The 21591-nt window shown below is 45.4% G+C and overlaps 2 protein-coding genes across 2 annotated transcripts; one reads left to right on the top strand and one right to left on the bottom strand.

Annotated features, from left to right (window-relative positions):
- Window positions 1-728: 728 nt before the first annotated feature.
- Ttc9c (tetratricopeptide repeat domain 9C) lies at window positions 729-8171 on the bottom strand. Its single transcript, XM_042676030.1, has 3 exons — window positions 7571-8171; window positions 3757-3939; window positions 729-1351 (listed from the first exon to the last, which is right to left on the bottom strand). The coding sequence occupies exons 1-3, from the start codon at window positions 7806-7808 to the stop codon at window positions 1257-1259; spliced, it is 516 nt and encodes a 171-aa protein (XP_042531964.1). The 5' UTR covers window positions 7809-8171; the 3' UTR covers window positions 729-1256.
- Window positions 8172-9199: 1028 nt separating this feature from the next.
- Window positions 9200-20250, top strand: Hnrnpul2 (heterogeneous nuclear ribonucleoprotein U like 2). The gene is made up of 14 exons (XM_042676240.1): window positions 9200-10050; window positions 11844-11979; window positions 12282-12358; window positions 12931-13070; window positions 13349-13439; window positions 13532-13644; window positions 13845-14108; window positions 14275-14397; window positions 15024-15152; window positions 15948-16116; window positions 18320-18520; window positions 19479-19552; window positions 19820-19927; window positions 20044-20250. The coding sequence occupies exons 1-14, from the start codon at window positions 9516-9518 to the stop codon at window positions 20122-20124; spliced, it is 2241 nt and encodes a 746-aa protein (XP_042532174.1). The 5' UTR covers window positions 9200-9515; the 3' UTR covers window positions 20125-20250.
- Window positions 20251-21591: the final 1341 nt, after the last annotated feature.

Raw genomic sequence — 21591 nt, 5'->3', positions numbered from 1 at the left:
TCTTTTTTTTTTGGGGGGGGGGAGAGGTCTGTTTGTGGGGCCTGAACTCTGGGCCTGGGTGCTGTCCCTCAGCTCTTCAGTTCAAGGCTAGCGCTCTACCACTGGAGCCACAGCGCCACTTCTGGCTTTTTTCTTTTTGCTTATGTGGTGCTGAGGAATGGAACCCAGGGCCTCATGCATGCAAGGCAAGCGCTCTACCACTGAGCCACCTTCCCAGCCCATGTCTTATATTTTTTAGAGAAAGGCTTATACAACAGATTTACAACTTTATGAAAACCAGGGATTTATTCTTTTTTTTTTTTTGGCATGAGGCTTGAAGGGTTATTGGATAAATACTTGAATGCTTGACTCTAGAAAGTTATTATTTTAATGAAAAAATACGTGTTAATGATCTGAGTACAAGCAATAGCAAAGACTAGAAATTACAAATAAATCAGAAAATAGTAACAAGAGGCTGGGAAGGTGACTTTTTTTTTTTTGGGTCCGGTCGTGGGGCCTGAACTCTGGGCCTGGGCGCTGTCAGCTCTTCAGCTCAAGGCCAGCACTCTACCACTTGAGCCACAGTGTCACTTCGGCTTTTTCCTTTTTGCTTATGTGGTGCTAAAGAATCGAACCCAGGGACTCATGCATGCAAGGCAAGCGCTCTACCACTGAGCTACCTTCCCAGCCCGGAAGAAAGAAATTTCAGTGTGTATGAATTAGTAAGAAGAATAAGGAAACAAAAATGATTCACTGTAAGCCTTTCATTTACATATACTCGAGCTCTACTTACAATTATTTAGCTTGACAAAAAGATCAGTTATCAGTTTGGGTTTGGGCATTTGAGGAAAAACAAAAATCACTGGAGGCTTTTGCTCCCTTTACTTCATCCTCTGCTACTCTTCTGCCCTGTATAGAAATACACCTAAAACAACTCATTAAATTTCATGGCCAGAAATATTTTCACCCATGGCTAATGAATGTTTTCTGGTCTATATTTCAAAGCAAACATCCCCAACAGTAAAATTTTATTGGAAGGTAGCAAATAGCAAACATATAGATGGACACACACACACACACACACACACACACACACACACACACACACACACACAAATGGTCTAAGTAGCAAAGAGCTGTGCAGAACAGGAAACAAAATAGAAATTCAGCTGGAACAGAGATACAGGATTCATTTCTCTTGCTGAGGCTCAGGTTTCTCCTTAATGGGTCTTTAATGGTCCACCTTAGTTGATGTGTTGGAGCATCCCTTTTCTTTATTAACCAAACATGCCAAGGTACAGTTGTTTCTCTTTTGTATGGTAGCTGTTGAGTTCTGTCTGTGTCAGCTGGAGGTACCGCCGGACATTGGTATCTTGGGAGATAATGGAGAAGGCAATTAGACAAACCATAATCATATGTTAGGCAGGGGAGGGTCATTAACACACTCTCATTTATCTTTCCAGAATCTGAATATATCACAACAATAAATTCCATTACTTAATATCACTCTGAATTTTTTTTTTTGTCCGGTCATGGGGCTTGACCTCTGGGCCTGGGTGCTGTCCCTCAGCTCTTCAGCTCAAAGTTAGCGCTCTACCACTTGAGCCACAGCACACTTCCGGCTTTTTTCTTTTTGCTTATGTGGTGCTGAGGAATCGAACTCAGGGCCTCAGGCATGCAAGGCAAGCGCTCTACCACTGAGCCACCTTCCCAGCCCCCACTCTGAATTTTTTAGTCACTGTACACAGCATGGCTGATTGCTAACTTTATAATGAAAGGGATTTTTAGGAAACGGTGATTACAGTACCTAAAGATGCTATCTGTGGGCAGGGGATGTGGCTCAGTGGTAGAGTGCTTGTCTAGCATGCATGAAGTGTTGGGTTTGATTCCTCAGGATCACATAAACAGAAAAAGCTGGAAGTGGCATTATGGCTCAAGTGGTAGAGTGTTAGCCTTGTGCGAAAGAAGCTTAGGAACAGTGCCCAGGCCCTGAGTCCATGCCCCAGGATGGGCAAAAAAAAAAAAAAGATTTTATCCACATTGGTGGCATCTTTTTTTTTTGGTTGGTTGTGGGCTTGAACTGGGATCTAGGCATTGTCCTTGAGCTCTTTTGTTCAAGGCTAGAATTCTACCACTTTGAGCCACAGCATCACTTCTGGTTTTCTGGTGGTTAAATGGAGATGAGTCTCAGGGACCTTCCTGCCTGGGCTAGCTTCAAACTGAAATCCTCTCATATCTCAGCCTCCTGAATAGCTAGGATTAATGTGTTTTACAGAGAGGTTACTGTTTTCATAAGTCAAGTAATGAGTATATTTCTTTCTTTTTTCTTTTTTTGGTCAATCATGGGGCTTGAACTCTGGGCCTGGCCGCTATCCCTTAGCTCTTCAGCTCAGGGGGAACACTCTACCACTTGAGCCACAGCGCCACTTCCAGTTTTCTGGTGGTTAATTGGAGATAAGAGTATCACGGACTTTCCTGCCCAGGCTGGCTTTGAACCACAATCCTCAGATCTCAGCCTCCTGAGTAGCTAGGATTATAGGCGTGAGCCACCAGCACCCAACTATGGGTATATTTCTTTTTGGACACTATCACCTTTTCCTGTGCTTCACACCCCTCTCTCCCCCGTTTCCCTCTCCCGTCCCTGGCTATAAGTTGCCTAGTCTATTTTCCACATAGTGTTTACTGATTGCACTTATTCATCCTTTTTTCCTTTATTTATGTGTCCCTACTTTCCTCCTTCAAAAGAAAAAAGCAACAAAAACAACAAAAAAAAACACAAGAAAGCAAAAACAAATACCACTACCACCACCACCAACAACAAAAACCAATGTGTCCCTTTCCCGAAATTCATTTAGATAAACAGTCATATTTTATATTTTACTAGGCTAAAGTGGCTTTAACATTCATTTAACTTAGTGAGGTTTTACAGCACTTCTATGCTTGGGGACCCTCTGCTTCTATCTTCAGTAACTGCTCTAAGCCAGCAAGGGGGAAATGGGGAGACAATCCTTAATACTGAACCAACTAACACAGGAATACGCCTACTGTCCACTTCACACTTTAAAGGCAAAGTGCAAATCTCAAATTCTCTCAGTAGGCTGCTTCTTTTTCTAGGTCGCACCTGGGGCTAGCAAGAGATAAAAGACAAAATGACAGCGAAAGTAAATGCCAGTCCCCAGCCTGAAAGCAGGCAAATGACAATTACCCAGTTTAACCGGGTAACATCCTATTTCCAGACACACCTTTAAAGGGTAGGAAATGAACTTTGAAAACTAATGCTTCTAAAATTCCTGTCAGGCCCAGTTGGGTGGGCATGGAAAAATAATTATGGGATGTGCCTTTCAAAAAGGGTACAAGAAAGCCTGGTGCTGGTGGCTCACGCCTGTAATCCTAGCTACTCAGGAGGCTGAGATCTGAGAATTGCAGTTTAAAGCCAGCCCTGGCAGGAAAGTCTGTTAAGACTCTTATCTACAATAAACCACCAGGAAACTGGAAGGAGTGCTATGGTTCAAGTGGTAGCGTGCTCGAGTTGAGCTGAAGAGCTGAGGGACAGTGGCCAGGCCCAGAGTTCAAGACGCACGACTGACAAAAAAAAAAAAAAAAAAAATCTCATGCACTTTCCTGCTGGGGCTGGTTTGGAATTGAAATTCTCAGATCTCAGCCTCGTGAACAGTTAGGATTACAAGGGTAAGCCACCAGTGCCCAGCTTGATCATTTCATAATGTTGACAGCAGGACAGATATTTGTCCTCACCACTTCAATTCCCCTCTCACTCACCTTTAGGCTGCCTATTCACAGCAGCCAGGAGGTAATGCCGAGCCTGGTCATAGTCCTGCAGATGGAAAAAGGCTACTCCAGCTCGATACAAGGCCTTGGCATTATCAGGCTGTCGTTCCAGGACTTTCTGACTGTATTCCCTCACTCGTTCATAGTTCACTGGCTCCATCTGAAGGAGACAGGCTAGTGGACAAAATTAAAGGTTGAATGAAGAAGGAGGAGAGGCTTATTCTAACAGATTCCATAGACCACTTCAAGGGCATCCCCAGTGTTCACTTACTCAACAAATACTCACGTGTCTCCTAGGTGCCACACCCTCTATTAGGTACTGGAAACACAGCAGTAAATAAAAGCCATACATACTTGAAATCTACTTCAGTATTTACCAATTGCCTTTTGTGTACATAATGCTATGTGTTATCCTAACTTCAGAATGAAAATATATGTCATCTTCATTACACCAAGGCTCTATTTTCAAACTCTCCCATCTTACCAGTTGTGTCAGTCATGGGCCCGGGTGCTGTCCTTGAGCTTTTCAGCTCAAGGTTAGTGCTCTACCACTTGAGCCACAGCGCTACATCTGGTTTTCTGGTGGTTTATTGGAATAAGAATCTCACGGACTTTCCAGCTCTGGCTGGCTGGCTTGGAACCTTATTCCTGAGATCTCTGCCTCCCGAGTAGCTAAGATTTTTAGGCGTGAGCCACCGATGTCAGCTTCTTGTCATTTTCTTTTCTTTTTTTTGGTGGGTTGTGGGGCTTGAACTCTGGGCCTGAATGCTATCCCTCAGCTCTTCAGCAAAAGGCCAGCATTCTACCGCTTGAGCTACAGCCCCACACCCAATTTTCTAGTGGTTTATTGGAGATAATAGTCTCATGGACCTTCCTGCCTGGGCTGGCTTTGAACCGTGATCCTCAGATCTCAGCCTTCTGAGTAGGTAAGATTACAGGTGTGAGCCACCAGCACCTGGCTTTCTTGTCATTTTCAATGACAATATCTCACTATCCTTGGATGATTTAATAAAGGCTCAAAATAAAACCCTGGCTCAGAGGCAATATCCAAATTCATTGTTTCTTATCTTTGAGCAGGGAAATATGCTCCTTATTTCACAACTATTAAAATTAAACATACAAATATTCTATCATGGTTCTGAGATGAACCAAGGTTCAGGGATGATGAGAACAAAAGCCTGGGCTTATATGTGCTTCCTTTCTCCAACACTCCTACCAAGTGCTCATAGAGTTTATACTGAGCTATTTCCCCGGCAGTCAATTAATCCACCTCTCTTACTAGCTTTTCATTAATTCATTTGACAGGAATGAAGCATTAATCTGAGCATGTGCAGACACTGAACTAGGAGCAAAGGATGAGAGGAACAAGAGAGCTCTTCATGCCCACCCCACTCCAGGTGGGCTTAAACTCAGGGTCTTGCACTTGCTCAGCTTGCTTGTTCCACTTGGTGCTCTACCACTTGAGCCATACTTCCAGCCCAGCTATTTGCTAGTTATTTTGGAGATAGGAGTCTTGATAACTTTTCTATCTGGGCTGGGTTCAAACCATAATTCTCTGGATCTTGGCCTTCTGAGTAGCTAAGATTCTAGGTATGACCCACTGGTGCCTGGCTAAGGCAAGACATGTTGATAATTAACACAGATTGTGCTTCCTAGTCTCCAAGAGGAGAATGTACAACAAACATGAAATTTTGAAAGTTTTACCTGAAGACAATAAAACTGGGTTGGGAGAGAGAGTAAATGAAGTCAGACTGCTGTTTGGTACTGAAGGCTTCTCTAAGAAAGTTACTTTTGGAGGCCCAAGCAGGACAGTCCATGAGATTCTTATCTCCAATTAACCACCAGAAAAACAGGCTCACGTGGTAGACCACTAGCCTTGAGCTAAAGAGCTGAGCTGAGGGACAGCGTCCAGGCCCAGAATTCAGGCCCACAACTGACCAAAACACACACACACACACACACCCCAAACACAACTGACCAAAACACACACACACACACACACCAAACAGTAGAGTGCTTAACATGTGTGAGACCTGGGTTGGACAGCCATAGTGAGTCTAACCATACACATGCATACATACTCTCAAGTGACTTTTAATCTAGCTCTCAATAACAAGGGTCATTCAAGGCACAGAGCATTCTAGCTCAAGAGTAATTGTTAGCTCACACAACCTAGGTGGAAATATGCTTTGTCAGCATTTAGTATATAGAGAAGCCAGGTCTAATTAGGTACTGCTGAAGAGGGTTAAAGTTTAGATTTTTTTTTCCTAAATATGATGAGATGCCATCAACATGTTTTAGGCTGTGATATTTTCTGATTTGTCATCTGTAAAAATCAGAATAATCATTACACATTTTGTAAAACATTCATGACAATAAACACTGTAAATAAACTGCTCACTATGTTATAAGCACTCAGTAAATGAAAATTGCTAATTTAGTGAGTCTTTATGGAACATCTATCAAATACTCCCAGAGATTCTGGAGAGGGCTATGTCACGATAATCCTTGCCTTCAAGTCCACCTGGAGAGTCAAGATACTTACACATATTCCCAAGTAAAGCATCTTCTTTCCTTGCTTTTGGTCAGTTCCTTAGTACATATTCTATTCTTTAATAATGTACAGTATTGCTGGATGCCGGTGATTCATGCCTGTAATCCGAGATACTCAGGAGGCTGAGATCTGGGAATTTCGGTTCAAAGCCAGCCCAGGCTGGAAAGTCCATGAGACTCTTATCTCCAATATACCACCAGAAAACAGGAAATGGCACTATGACTCAAGTAGTAGCCTTGAGCTGAATTGCTGAGGGACAGTGCCCAGGCCCAGAGTTCAAGCCCCATGACCAAAAAAAAAAAAAGTAAAAAATTCAAGCTCTGAGCCATGTGCTGGTGGCTCAAGCTTGTAATCCTAACTATTTAGCTAGATCAGGTAGAAAAGTCTGCAAAACTGTCTCCAAAACAACCAGATAAAAAGCAGGGCTATGGCCGGGTGCTGGTGGCTCATGCCTGTAATCCTAGCTATTCAGGATACTGAGATCTGAGGATCATGGTTCAAAACCAGTGTGGGCAGGGAAAGTCTGTGAGACTCTTATCTCCAATAAACCATTCAGAAAGTCAGAAGTGGTACTGTGGCTCAAGTGGTAAAGTACTAGCCTTGAGCTGAGGATTGAGGGACAGCACCCAGGCCCAGAGTTCAAGCCCCACGAAAAAGCAGGGCTATGGGCTTAGCTCAGGGTTGAGGATGAGCAAGTAAGTAGAACATCTGTGAAGCCCTGAGTTCAAATTACCGGCTAGAGGAGGGGGGAAAAATAAGGAATTCAAGCACTGAAGTTAAGATTGACTGGTTTTAATTTTTATTTATTTATTTTGGCCTGGGGGACTGTCCCTCGGATCTTCAGCTCAAGGCTAGCAATCTACCACTTGAGCCACAGCACCACTTCCGGCTTTTTATGCTTATGTGGTGCTAAGGAATCGAACCCAGGGGCTCATGCATGCAAGGCAAGCACTCTACCACTGAGCCACCTTCCCAGCCCACTTCCAGCTCTTTTGTGGTTCACTGGAGATGACAGTCTCACAGTCTGTCCTGCCTGGGCTAACTTTGAACTGCGATCTTCAGATCTCAGTCTCTTGAGTAGTTAGGATTACAGGTGTGAACCAAGTGCCCAGCTTAGAAACAGATTTCAATTCACGTCAGAATAAACTGGATTGTAGCAGACATGAACATCTTGTTTGTTGTCTTCTCCAAAGCTCACATTTAATGTTCCTCCCTTAATGTTCTCTACCCACCCTTCAGCCCTGTTCTTACCAGCCAGATTGTTGTAGCAGTCTGTCTGGGTGGTGTGCAGTTCGTTTTCTTGTTCGGGTGTTAGAGCCGGGCCCTGTGGGCCTAGACTAGGAATCGGGGAAGGCAGACTCGGGTCTAGCCCTCGCAGCTGAAGCAGAGCTCGGTGGTACCGGCTCACGGCATCCCGGTACTTCCCTTCCCGGTAGCGCTGGTTCCCTTCCTCCTTGTACAGCTGAGCCTCCTGCAGGCGCTTCTCCATAACGCTTGGTGGCCCAGGGCTCTTATAGAATCGGAAAGGGAAAAGAGCAAATGAAGCTCGGGACTGGGATTGAAATAACTGTTTCTCGGGCAGCTAAGGAAGGTGGAAAATCACCGTTCTCAAAAAAAAAGGGGGGGGGGGCGGGCAGGTGAGCTTTAAGGGCTTTTCTACAGCCCCTGTTTCTCCTCTTTACAGTATTTTCAGACTTAAAAAGTGCAGGAAACTAGTTAAAGGGGATGAGGAATAGTCAAGCCAAGGACTAAGTTGGGAATCACGGGATAAGGAGACTTTGGGGGGAAAAAACAAGGCCCGAACTGATGATTAGAGGCCGCCGTGCTAAGGTCTGCAAAAAATCGGCTTCCTCTTTTCTCAGCGACACACCCCCCCACCCCGACCCGGAAGTGAAAGCCGGTGGTACAACCGCTACCAAAGGAGGGTTTTACTGCTTCCTAGCTCTTTATTTGTCCTTATTCGATATTACATTTATTGATGTCGACTTCTGTGAGCTGGGGAACCGAGGAGAATGGGATCCGTGTCCTCAATCTGAAGGCGAGGTGGAGTCTGCCGCAGAGGCACTCTGGTTTTGGGCCCTCAGCACAGGCCCGAGCCCGGAAGTCTCTCGGGCTTCAGTTTAAGGGCCGGAGCCTGGACAGGAAAGGGTCACACGTTCCACAGTTTGGCATCTTAAGGGTCGCGCGCATTGCGCCCACGCCGTCCAACCAGAAGCAGCTCTAGAAAAGTAATCCCCCAGAAACGACCCCACCTGCCCAGCGGAACAACTCTCCCCACCCACCCCACCGAAATAAATAAATAAGTCCCAGCCGCTTCGCCAATTGGAAAAAAAAACCCAAAACCCTGGCGAACACGCTTGACCAATCAGAGCGCCAGGCGACGATTCAAGCTGGCCAATGAAAAGGCGAAAGGGCGGGATCAGGGCGTCTGTTGCTGGGTAGAACTTTAGATGTTAAAAGGGGGCCACCAGGTGTTACTGTATTTCTTGGTTCTGCAGATCCCTTTTCCAGTAGGTACGAAAATGCTTTACTGGAAGGCTCTCAAATTGCAAAACTTGCCATCCGGCTTTTCTTTTGTTTTTATTCTCCAGAATATTCTACATTCACGCAGAAAAGTGAGGGCATGGCGCGAGCCCTAGGATTTCGCGGTAATTGAAAGTGAGCCGGAAGTACTGGTTGTGAGAGGGTGGGAGGCGTTCTTCCGTGCGGCTGCGCAGAACGCCTGGCTGAAGTACGGAAAGTCGGGCGCGCACTCGTTTCCGGGCTACGAGGCACTTGAGCCACCGCCAGCCTTCCCCGCGTCAGACCTCTGCGAGGCTGCGCGGTAATACTGCAGACGCTGATTGGTCCGGGGAGGCGAAAGGGGTGGGGCGAGGGAGGGAACTCCGTCGTCCTCTGCGCGCGCCCGTCCTCGGTAGGGAACCCGGGGCCTGGAAGGAAAGCCGTGCTGCGTTGCGTTATTTAGGGATCCCGGAGCCGAAAGGGGGAGGGAAAAGGAAAGCGACCCAAACACTACGCTGCGGGCACTGCTCGGCCTTCGCCGCTGCGTCCGTGCGTGCACTCGCTCGCGCGGGCTCAGTACTGGCGCGTGAGGCGGAGGCGGGCGGCGGCGGCGGCGGCGGCGCCTGCGCGGTCGGACTCGGTCGACGGTTCGCAGGGGAGGAGGCGGCGGGAGGCGGAGGAGGCGGCGGCGGCGATGGAGGTGAAGCGGCTGAAAGTGACCGAGCTGCGGTCAGAGCTGCAGCGGCGCGGCCTGGATTCGCGCGGCCTCAAGATGGATCTGGCTCAGCGGCTGCAGGAAGCTCTGGATGCCGAGATGCTTGAGGACGAGGCCGGTGGCGGCGGGGCCGGGCCCGGCGGGGCCTGCAAGGCGGAGCCTCGGCCTGTGGCCCCGTCGGGCGGCGGCCCGGGCGGGGACGAAGAGGAGGACGAAGAGGAGGAGGAGGACGAGGAGGCGCTGCTTGAGGACGAGGACGAGGAGCCACCCCCTGCTCAGGCCTCGGACCAGGCCGCGCAGCCGCCGCCGGAGCCCCCGGAGGTGGCAGCCATGGAGGCCGAGCCCGAGCCCGATACTTCCGACCTGCCGACCGAGGCCACGGCCGAGTCAGGTGGGGTAAATGGTGGCGAAGAGCAAGGCACCGGCAAGGGGGAGGAAGACGAGCCGGAGGAACGGAGCGGGGACGAGACGCCAGGATCCGAGGCACCGGGTGACAAGGCCGCAGAGGAGCAGGGTGAGGAGCTGGCAGCGGAGCCTGGTTCCGTCCTGCCTCGTGCGCCCGTGAGCCGGCACCCCGCCCTGCACCGCAGGGTTCTAGCCCTTGTTCCCTCTTGCCCCAAAGTGCATGATTCCCGTCGCTTGCTGATGGGACTCCCCAAGGGAACATCGCTTTCTTTCTCTGCCCATTTTTCCAAGGGGTCTGGCGGCCTCTGTGGCTTGGCTCTTTGCAGGAGAGAGGTCTCTGCTTAACTTGGTTCCATGCTGCCGGTGTGTGGAAGTGAATGGTTTGGCATGCGAGCTACCTGTGGAGTATTCTCTTCCGGTGCTTGCCCTGGTTATCTTACCCAAAAATGTGCTGAGAAATTGGTGATTACAGGGACCGCTAGACTGACAGTTGGAGGATTAGGCCTTAGGGCTACCTGACTGTTGACTTTCTCACTGTAATAAGTATGAAGCAATAAACAGGGTCCGGCAAAGTCCGCTCTGCCAAAAGCACATTGAGCCACACAGAAAATCTGGACGTCCTACTTTAATCTTGCTTGATCGGCAGGGAACAGCGTCTAGTGTGAGCTTGTTGGGTTTAATGGTTAACTAGAGAAGAGAAAATATTAGTTTAGTGCATTTAGAATAGTTTCTTGTCTAGTATTAAATTTTCATCTTCTCACCGAGTCAGTAGATAGGTGCTACCTTTCCCTTTGCAGATATTCTGACTTCCTGAGTTGAGGTTCTGGAGGGTTCAGTTAGTAACCTTGTGGCAGGTGTGTAACGATGCCCGCAGAGAATTGGTGATCTTCTCTTTTCTTTTAAACTGATTGTATAGCTGGTCCGTAACAGAATCAGAGTAGGTTGGGAAAAGGGAGTTACCTCCAAATCTTTAAAGAAAGTAAGTTGTGTTAGTTATCTTTATAATGCTTTTTCCATTGTTATTGAGTATCAACGTGGTGTAGTTGGAACGTGTTTTACTATGGTCTTATAATGCATCTTGTCTTATGTCCTGGAACAAAAATCCTATTACATAACTTTTGACTTGTCTGTATCCTAAATAGATAAGAAACTCGGAAGGATAAAGCCCTGTGGGACTGCTTTAAAGAAATTATTAGTGTCACCAAATAGAAAAGCTTAGGGGAAAACTCCTGGGCATTTTCTTCTTATAGAGAAGTTACTAAATATATGACAACACTTTTCTGCCCCAAATTATGTGCCGTAGAGTTGCAGGATTATTTACAGGTCTCACGTGACAATGGTTTTCTTGCAACTTTCAGTTTAAAAATTCCTGATAAAAATATAGCTATCTTGCGCTTTTGTTCATTTGCCATAATGTATAAGTAATAGCCATTGAATGGCTGTACATTTTAATGAAGGAAAGGCAGACTCTTAAAAATCTGAGACATCTGTATTACAAAGTTGTGGCAAATTGTTAGAAAATGTGTCTATCTTATATCCAAATCTCATAAGAGTTAAATTAACCTGTGCAGGTTTTCAGAAGACCTAGGGGATATTTTTTGTTATTTTAATGGGATAATCTACAAGTTTGACCTGATTTACGTAGATAAATTTAGAATATAAAATTGCCCAGTTTTTAATCTGCTGCTTGACTAATTAGCTAATAACACCCCCCTCCCCATAAAATTCCAGCCATTGATAAGAAAATGACCTTTGGAAATAAAATTTTTAGTGGATAAATGAAAATAACCTGACCGTTTTGATTAGATACATAACTTAGATCCCCTTTAGTTTTTATTGATTCTGAGCTTATTCTACACTCCAGTATAAAAACTGCTGATTTTCTTTCCCTCCTTTTTGTAGGAGATGACCAAGATAGTGAAAAGTCAAAACCAGCAGGCTCAGATGGTGAGCGGCGGGGGGTAAAGAGACAGCGGGATGAGAAGGATGAACATGGCCGAGCTTACTATGAATTCCGAGAGGAGGCTTACCACAGCCGGTGAGGGAAACAGTCCCTTTTCCTTAAAGGGAGTGTCTGCTATGATTTTGGTAAACCTGGTATTGACTGGATAGTCTGGAAGGAGGGGTGGATTGAAAAATGGAATAGGTTTTTATAGGCATAAGTTTTAGAGTGTGAATATACCATGGAAGCTCCTATTGCTTTATTTGTTGAAAGAAGCTGTCTGCTGGGATTTGATATTCACTGGTAGTTTAAAATGGACATGATACCATGCAGATACCGCCCCCAAAGAGAAGGGCCTTTGTTACATTCTATTTGCTTTTCTTTCCCACTGCATATAGCTCAAAGTCACCACCACCTCCAGAAGAAGAGGCAAAAGATGAGGAGGAGGATCAAACTCTTGTGAACCTGGACACGTGTATGTATAAGGCAGATAGATTGTTTGGAGGGGTTTTTGTTTGGTGTTGAAACAGGGTCTTACTATGTAGCCCAGGCTGGCCTAGAACTCATCGGGTAGCCCAGGTTGACCTCCTTCCTCAGCCTCTGGAGTAATGCCTAAAAGTGATTTTGGAAGTTAGGCACTGGAGGCTCACACCTGTAATCCCGGATGCTCAGGAGGCTGAGATCTGAGGATAGTGGTCAGAGCCAGTCCAGGCAAGAAAGTCTGTGAGACTCTTATCACCAATAAACTACCAAAAGAGCCAGAAGTGGAGATGTGGCTCAAGTGATAGTACTAGCCTTGAGCAAAAAGCAGCTCAGGGACAACACCCAGGCTGAGTTCAAGTCCCAGGACCACCACCACCACAAAAAAAAAAAACAAAAAACAAAAAAACCACCACCACAGTGATTTTGGAGATTAAAACTTCTTGGCCTGAAAATTCTAAGAAACTTTGTATCAATTCTGGACAACTATGTATGCTTGTCCTCTGTTGGCAGGTTTCAATTGTGGGAATCACATGGTTGACCAATTGAATTTTTCTTTCTAAACAGATACCTCAGATCTCCATTTTCAAGTGAGCAAAGACCGCTATGGAGGGCAGCCACTTTTCTCAGAGAAGTTCCCCACCCTTTGGTCTGGGGCAAGGAGTACTTATGGAATAACAAAGGGGAAAGTCTGCTTTGAGGCGAAGGTAAGAGGCTCATTTAAACTATTCAGTTTATCCATGAAATTATACACTGGACTCCTGTTGATTAATATATGTAAGTTTAGGAAAAGGCATTAACTGTAAGAGTAGAAGAAATCTACCCCTGTGGTTTTGGTTTCGGTTCAGTGAGTTATACCTTGATACTGAGTTGTGTTGTTATTTTCATTCTGTAAAAATAAAAAAAAAATCATAATTTGCTTTTTAACAAGAATTTGCTCCTGAATCTATCAGAATCTTAACAGTTCTTTTTCTGACTTGGCTAGGTAGCCCAGAACCTCCCAATGAAAGAAGGCTGCGCGGAAGTTTCTCTTCTTCGAGTTGGGTGGTCCATTGACTTTTCCCATCCACAACTTGGTAAAGTTAATTTGTTTCTTTAGTAGGTGTGTCTGTTACCATGTTGTTACTGTTGAGAATTTGACAGGTAACTGATTTACCAACTATTCTAGGTGAAGATGAATTCTCTTATGGTTTTGATGGACGAGGACTCAAGGCAGAGAATGGACAGTTTGAGGAATTTGGTCAGACTTTTGGGGAGAATGATGTCATTGGCTGTTTTGCTGTAAGTGTTCCTAAGAGGTGTGGATTCATAGCAAAAAGTGGATATGGCCCTAGGAATTCAACTGTCTTCCATCAACTGCTGACTTTAAGCATTTACATTGCTTGTGTTGTGCCATATTCTGAGTTTTAAAAACACGATAGGATTTAATCATCATTAAACTGTTTTCATCCTAGAAATGCTTCTATTCTTTGTCCTTACAGAATTTTGAGACTGAAGAAGTAGAACTTTCCTTCTCCAAAAATGGGGAAGATCTAGGTGTGGCATTCCGTATCAACAAGGAATCTCTGGCAGACCGGGCACTTCTACCCCATGTCCTCTGCAAAAATTGTGTTGTAGAATTAAACTTTGGTCAGAAGGAGGAACCATTCTTTCAACCACCAGAAGAGTTTGTATTCATCCATGCTGTGCCTGTTGAGGAGCGTGTGCGCACTGCAGTCCCTCCTAAGACCACAGAGGAGTGTGAGGTATGCCAAACAGAATTCAGAAGTGCAGTTTCATGTTCTTGAATGGTGGGTGGTTATGTTCTCCCAGGTCTATTCTGAAAACATTACCATACTGGCATGGTTCTTAAATTGGCTTTATAAAGAATGTCTCATTTTCTATTACATCATGGGTTTTGCTTACTTGCAGGTGATTCTGATGGTAGGACTACCTGGATCTGGAAAGACCCAGTGGGCATTGAATTATGCAAAAGAAAATCCTGAGAAAAGATACAATGTCCTGGGAGCTGAGACTGTGCTCAACCAAATGAGGGTCAGTTGTTGGGAGGATTAACAAGTTAACAAGCTATACTGTTTGCTCTTCGGCCTCCAAGAAGCTCCTTTGACTTGTCCTTTAGTGGAGAGTTAGTTTTTTAAATGGCTGAGAACAAAGGTCTCATAAATAGAGGGGTGTTTAAAATGGATTTTTTTTTTTTTTTTGTCGGTCATGGGACTTGAACTCTGGGCCTGGGTGCTGTCTCTCAGCTCTTCAGCTCAAGGCAAGCGCTCTACCATTTGAGCCACAGTGCCACTTCCAGCTTTTTCTGTTTATGTGGTGCTGAGGAATCAAACCCAGGGCCTCATGCATGCGAGGCAAGCACTCTACCACCAATCCACCTTCCCAGCCCCTGGATTTTTTTTTTCCTTTCCTTTGCTATGTCAAATTTCTGAAAGTCTAAAATCTAGACAATATTGAGGTTGAGAGTGAAAATGACTACTATGGCTACTAAATGATTACTATGAACTAGATAAAGTTCACAGCACTGAGGAAAAGGATGACGTGATGTGATGGATGGTGGATACGGCATTCAAAGAAGCAGCAGCAGTAGCAACAATGACCTGTGAACTTTTAACTTGCTGCATGACTCTTCCTTATACACTCTTCCTTACATTTGTCAGATGAAGGGACTTGAGGAACCAGAGATGGACCCCAAAAGCAGAGATCTTTTAGTGCAGCAAGCCTCCCAGTGCCTTAGTAAGCTGGTCCAGATTGCTTCCCGGACAAAGAGGAACTTCATTCTTGATCAGGTATTGTTCAAACGTTCAGGAACTTGGTTTTACTGAGAATCCAGAGGTGATGGAAATGAAATGTCTTCTGACATTCTATCTGACAGAGTGGCTCATAATCAAAAGCTGGATGCATATGTAGAGAGGACTGAATAAAAAAATCTAATCAGGTTACCTAATTACGACCATCTGTGAGTGATGGTTGTAATTGTTATAGTTTGTTTCTACTAACATCACAAAGTACTCTTTGCTAGTTTTTTACCTGAGTATATAAATACAGGTAATAGAGGTGGTAGAGTTTGTTTGGGAGGCTGGGAAGGTGGCTCAGTGGTAGAGCACTTGCCTTGCATGCATGAGGCCCTGGGTTCGATTCCTCAGCACCATATAAGCAAAAAGAAAAAATCCGGGAGTGGCGCTGTGGCTAAAGTGGTAGAGCATTAGCCTTGAGCTGAAGAGCTGAGGGACAGTGCCCAGGCCCAAAGTTTAGGCCCCACGACCGGACCCAAAAAAAAAAAAGAAGTTTGTTTGGATTCCCCAGTCTGCCACTTAATTAGTTTGGAATCTTGGAGAAATCCTTGTTCTTTAATCTCTAGGGATATGCAAAATGAGATAGTATCAGTCATATACAGGTAAAGGTATGGCTCAGAGGTAGAGCACTTGGCTAGCATGTGCAAGGTCCTGGGTTTAATCCCCAGCATTGCAAGGAAAAAATAATAAAGAAGATTGTGTATATATGACTCCCAATGTGATGCCTTCAATTTGGTTGGAAATGAACTGTAATTTTTATTAACCATCTATTATTCCTCCTGTTCTTAGTGTAATGTGTACAATTCTGGCCAAAGGCGGAAGTTGTTGCTGTTCAAGACTTTCTCCCGGAAAGTGGTAGTGGTTGTCCCTAATGAGGAAGATTGGAAAAAAAGGCTGGAGTTGAGGAAAGAAGTGGAGGGAGATGACGTTCCTGAGTCTATAATGCTGGAGATGAAAGGTGGGATAAATTATACAAGAGTTCCTGTTACCCTGCTGGGTCCTCTTAGCACCAGGAGTGGTTCTCTGTGTCTAAAAGTATGAATTTGAAGAATACATGCAAGCTCTTGTAAATAAATGAGTGAGCAGATTGAATGAAAAAGCAGTAATCCCTTGACTTATTCTGATTATGATATAGAAAAGGAAAGTAGTGTAGAGTGGTGGTATTTTCCTGTAATCCCAGCATTCTGGAGGCTGAGGCAGAAGAATCTTGAGTTAAAAGTCAGTCTTGGGGGCTGGGAAGGTGGCTCAGTGGTAGAGCGCTTGCCTTGCATGCATGAGGCCCTGGGTTGGATTCTCAGCACCACATAAGCAGAAAAAAAGAAAAAGGCCGGAAGTGGCGCTGTGGCTCAAGTGATAGAGTGCTAGCCTTGAGCTGAAGAGCTGAGGGACAGCACCCAGGCCCAGAGTTCAAGCCCCACAACTGGACCCAAAAAAAAAAAGTCAGACTCGGCTACATAGTGGTATTGTCTCCAAAAACAAAAAAAATAATGATAGCTTACAAGATAACTAAAACTTGAGAAAGAAGCTTTCTTGGGTTATTTAGTAAAGAAATGTTTATGGTGTGTGTTTGGCCAGTACTGCCCTAGACATGGGGAAATAACATATGAAATGAGGTTCCCCCTTTGTAGATTATTTATACTCCATGAAAACTGGGAATAGGAAATTGTTAGGATTCAAACTAAAATGTGATTATACAGTGAATGATCTCAATATTGTAGTTTGATTCCTGGTGTTACATAGGCTTCTTGTGTTTCGATTTACCTTAAGATTTTCTTTGTTATTATTGTCATTGTATTTACTTGTGCAAAGGATTCAACAATAAGTACAATGTGTCTTGGTCTTTTCTTTTGATTTTTGGTATTTGATGAATTGCCAATGTAGCAAGGTCTGCACAAGGTAGTATTAAGTGTTTGCTTGGTTTCACTTCCTGATTTCCCCTTGCTGTCTTCAGCTTACAGCCGCCACCTGCTCTGTGAGCCCCTGGCTCTTCAAATTCTGAGAATCAGCCAGGTACTGTTGGCCTCACGTCTATAATCCTAGCTGCTTATGAGGCTGAGATTTGAGGATGGTGGTTCAAAGCCAGCCTGGGCAGGAAAGTTTGTGAGACTCTATCTCCAGTTAACCACCAGAAAGCCAGAAGTGGCGCTGTGGCTCAAGTCGTAGAGTGCTGGCCTTGAGCTAAAGAGCTGAGGGACAGCACCCAGGCCCAGAGTTCAAGCCTCACAACTGACCAAGAAAAAAAAGCAATCACTATCCTTGGAAACATTTACACAGCCATGAGCTAAATCCTCTAAATTGGTACAGAGTGAATTTTGCCAATTCATAATTGATACTCCAGCTCCAGGAGGAATTTAGTATAGTTTCACAAAATAGGGCTACTTGGATTCATCCAAGAACCACAAGAGTCCATTGGAGTAAATTCTCCTGGGATTTAGCCTATGAACTTGGCATCCAGAGACTGGCCAATATGCTAGGCAATTGTATATAGATGGCAAAGAGAAGCTTGCACTCTTGTTTCCTTTTCTTGTATCAATGAATAAAAGGCCTGTAGGCTCAAGTCTCTTAGCTTTATTACTTAACTAGCAACACCAAAAATTCCTCAGTTACTTTAGCCTCTTTCAGTGCTTCTTTCCTGATAAGAAACCTTAATTCACATCACTGCTAATTTATTATAGATCACTTGAGACCTTGTAAATTTACAGTTTGCAGAGATTACAATTTAGGGAAAAATGAGGATTAAGAAAAAGATGAACCCGATCATTGAAGTATGAGTGAGTGTGAGCCCAGCATATTTTTTGTGTATTACTAGGTGAGGCTTAGAAAGTCTTAGGCAGCCAGGCATCAGTGACTCGTGCCTGTAATCCTATCAAAAAAGCTGGAAGTGATGCTTTGGGTAGAGTGTTAGCTAAGTACCACCCGGCAAGGTGATACACACCTATAATCCCAGCACAGTGAAGTTTAAGGCAGAAGGATCAGCAGTCTGAGACTAGGACATAGGTGGTCTTATTTAAAAAACAGGCTGGAGATAAAGCTAAGTGGATTTGCCTGGCCATGGGTTTCAGTCCCTGCCACACACACAATGTCTTTCAGTACTAGAATTTATGAGTTCTTACCCATCTGTGTATTTTCCAGACCTACAAACTGCTTTCTTACCCTTGCAGCCAATTTCTCTCTGCCTGAAAAATGCGACTATATGGATGAGGTGACATACGGGGAGCTGGAAAAGGAAGAAGCTCAGCCCATTGTCACTAAGTACAAGGAGGAGGCCCGGAAGCTGCTGCCCCCCTCAGAGAAGCGCACAAACCGCAGAAACAACCGAAACAAGCGTAACCGGCAGAACCGAAGCCGAGGCCAAGGCTATGGTGAGTCCTGGGGATCTGCCAGCCCCCAGTCTCAGTTTGTTCTTTGTGCTGTATTACCCAGGGAGACCCAGGAAAACCAAGTCAAGTCACTCACAGTTAGGAAGCACCTTCTTTATGGAGCTTCTTTTTTCCTGTGTCCTTTACAAATTCTGCTTCTTCCATAATCCTCCAACAAAAAAGAGAGTTATTTTTCAGCAAAAATATGTGTTTCCTTGGCAAGCAGTGCTGCACCTTCTCTGTGTAGCTTTCATGTGAACTTAGGGGCTCCCCGCTTCACTGTACCACTTTATTGAAAGGATTTGTGCAGTGAAATCTGATTCTTTTCTTGGTGCTTTGTCTTTTGGATAAACTCAGCTGTAGAGACTAGAAAGGAGATGCATCTAATTTGTGGGCTGGGGTGGAGGTTAGAAAGCAAGTTAGACTAGTGGTGGAATTATTTCCCCCTGAATGTCTAGTTTGTCTGCTACCCCTGCCCCCCCTCCCCCATGTGTATCCACTGCCTTTAAGAATGTGTTTGTGTATGTGTGTATGTAACCATAAGTCAGGGCTTTGAGTGCTGCCAGCTAGGTGCTGGGTACTTAGAATCCCAAGGTTCTGTCCTCATGGAGAATTAGAAAGACTATTTCCAAGGTTGAAAGTCTGTGATCCGACGAATGGCAGTTTTTACTCATGTTTCTAATTCTGCCATGTATTCCTTTTGCCATCTTAAATGTTTTACAGGATTGGGGAACTTCAAAAGCAAGGTGGCTCGGTTTTCATGTGTCTCTTTTCCTCTGCCCTCCCCCCTCAGACTCTTTAAAATCCTGGCAATGCTTTAATTAACATTGTATATGCCTGGTTGAAGCAGGCCTCCTATTCCCTTAGATTTGCCTTTGGCTCCAACTTTTTGATTTCCACTCAGTTGTGGAGCCAGGACCCCACGCCAGCTGTCTGAGCGTGCTCTCCATTTCTCTTCCAGTGGGCGGGCAGCGCCGAGGCTACGACAACCGGGCCTACGGGCAGCAGTACTGGGGGCAGTCTGGAAACAGAGGGGTGAGTGCAGCTCTCCTTCTGCTCCTCCCTCTGGGCCGTGATAGCCATTCCTATTGGCTTGGGGGAGCAGAGGGGTCTGGGCTGTTTTTTCAGGGCTTAGGGTTTTGCCCACTTAATGTTTCATCTGGAAGAATATATCCTGGGAAAAAGATTTACCCTGATTTATAATATGAAGCTAAGATGTGTCTTGAAGAAGGGGGTAACCAACCGTGGGTCATGCTGCTAAAAACCCGTAAATGCTTACTACTACTTTCTCTCCTTTCTCAGGGCTACCGTAATTTCTATGATCGCTACAGGGGAGACTACGATCGATTCTATGCACGAGATTATGAGTACAACAGATACAGAGACTATTACAGACAATACAATCGGGATGTGAGTATCTTCTTGGGATAGAGAGAGGTGGGGGGGGGGTAGGAGCAGGATGAGTGTCATCTGTTCATCCCCAACCAGCTCTGGCTCCAAGTGATGAGGTTTCCCCTTTCTTCTAGTGGCAGAATTACTACTACCACCACCCCCAGGACAGAGACCGATACTACAGGAACTACTACGGTTACCAAGGGTATCGGTGAAGCCCCTGCTGTTGTCACCTGTCAGCCATGAAGCTGAATATCAGGGGGTGCCAAGCACCCCTCAAAACACAACCAAGGAAAACAGGGGCTGTCGGGGTGGGGCTGAGCTGCCAGGGAGGGGGTGGGGGAGGGTGCGCAAGCAGGGGGGTGGGGGGAGGTGGAAACAAACAACAAAACTGTACATTTTTTTTAAAGTTTGTTGAAAAGAATATTGTCTTATTCTATAAAACATTTCAAACCTAGTTAGATATTTGTAATCAAAAAACATTTGCGCAGAAAGCAGCACTTAGGGCTGCCTGTTCTGTACCCTGTAGTTAAGACAGGAAAAGAACTGAAAATGTCACCTCTTCTGATATTCTAAGGCAGCTGGACTGGCAGCCAAGCAAGGGAGAGTGATGTGGGGGACGGGAGCAGCGTGAGGGTACTCTCTCCACAGCAGATAGGAGCAGGCAGGAGTGGGGATAGGGGAGCGCTGTGATGGGACAGTGAAAATAAACGATTGGCTCTTATCAATCACATGCACCAACTAACCGTTTGTATTTTCTTTACCGACCTCTCCCTCTTGGGATATCTGGTCTGGTGGGCTGGGAGGCCAGAGTGTCCCAGTGTCCACTTTGCTGTGCCTTGATGCTGTGTGGCTGAGGCACAGAGACTCTGGTTGGGCGGTTCTATTATATAGGATTCCCAGGCCAAGGGGGCCTGTGGACTGTTCTGGACTGCAGGACAGGATAGCTTAGCCTCCTCCGTGTACCTACTAGTGAATACCTATAGAGGGGAGAGTGGAATTGCAGCCCTCAGTCTGAAGATTGTGATTTGCCAGTCTATAGTCTCTTGTCTTCCGAGTTAAGAGAAGCAGGAGGCCTCTAAATAATCATCTGTTAAGAGTGTCTGCCTCTTACAGTGCGAGAGAAGAAACGATTCTCAGGGTTTCAGCTCACAGAAATACAGCAGGACTCTGCTCGCCGCAGCAGGACATGTATATAGGGGAATCCTGTGGTATGGGCTCCCAGGCCCAGGTGCTGAGAATAGCAACTATTTTATACAGTATGGGAGGGCCTCTGCCCTGCTGTTTTTTTTGATACACAGGTAGAAAGTAAATAGTATGGGAGGGTGGGGGGGGAGGGGAGGCAGCTCAGTGGGGCTGCTGAAACTTTGGAGGAATGTGTGAACTTGTATGCATGTGCGTGTGCAAGGAGCACCCCTACCAGACTTCTTGAAACAAGATTCCTTCTGAGGTGCTTCCCTGGGTGTCCCCAGAGATGCATCTCCCCAAGAGACTTCAGTTAGAATCCCTTAATTTGTAGCTTTACCAGTACCCTACTAGTTCTTGACAGAACAGCTATATAACTTGCTATAAGTTGAAGAACATGGGTAGGATATGGGAATGCTCTTTGAATATTCAACTTCAGTTTTAGTTCATCTTTCTGCTCAGCATTGTGTCAACCAAGAGTGTACTGGGCAAAGCAC

This window comes from Dipodomys spectabilis, unplaced genomic scaffold (assembly GCF_019054845.1).
Source record: "Dipodomys spectabilis isolate Male_0828 unplaced genomic scaffold, ASM1905484v1 ptg000030l, whole genome shotgun sequence".
NCBI classification, from domain to species: Eukaryota; Metazoa; Chordata; class Mammalia; order Rodentia; family Heteromyidae; genus Dipodomys; species Dipodomys spectabilis.
The sequence above is the reverse complement of the archived record's forward strand: the minus strand, read 5'-3'. Positions and strand labels throughout refer to the sequence as shown.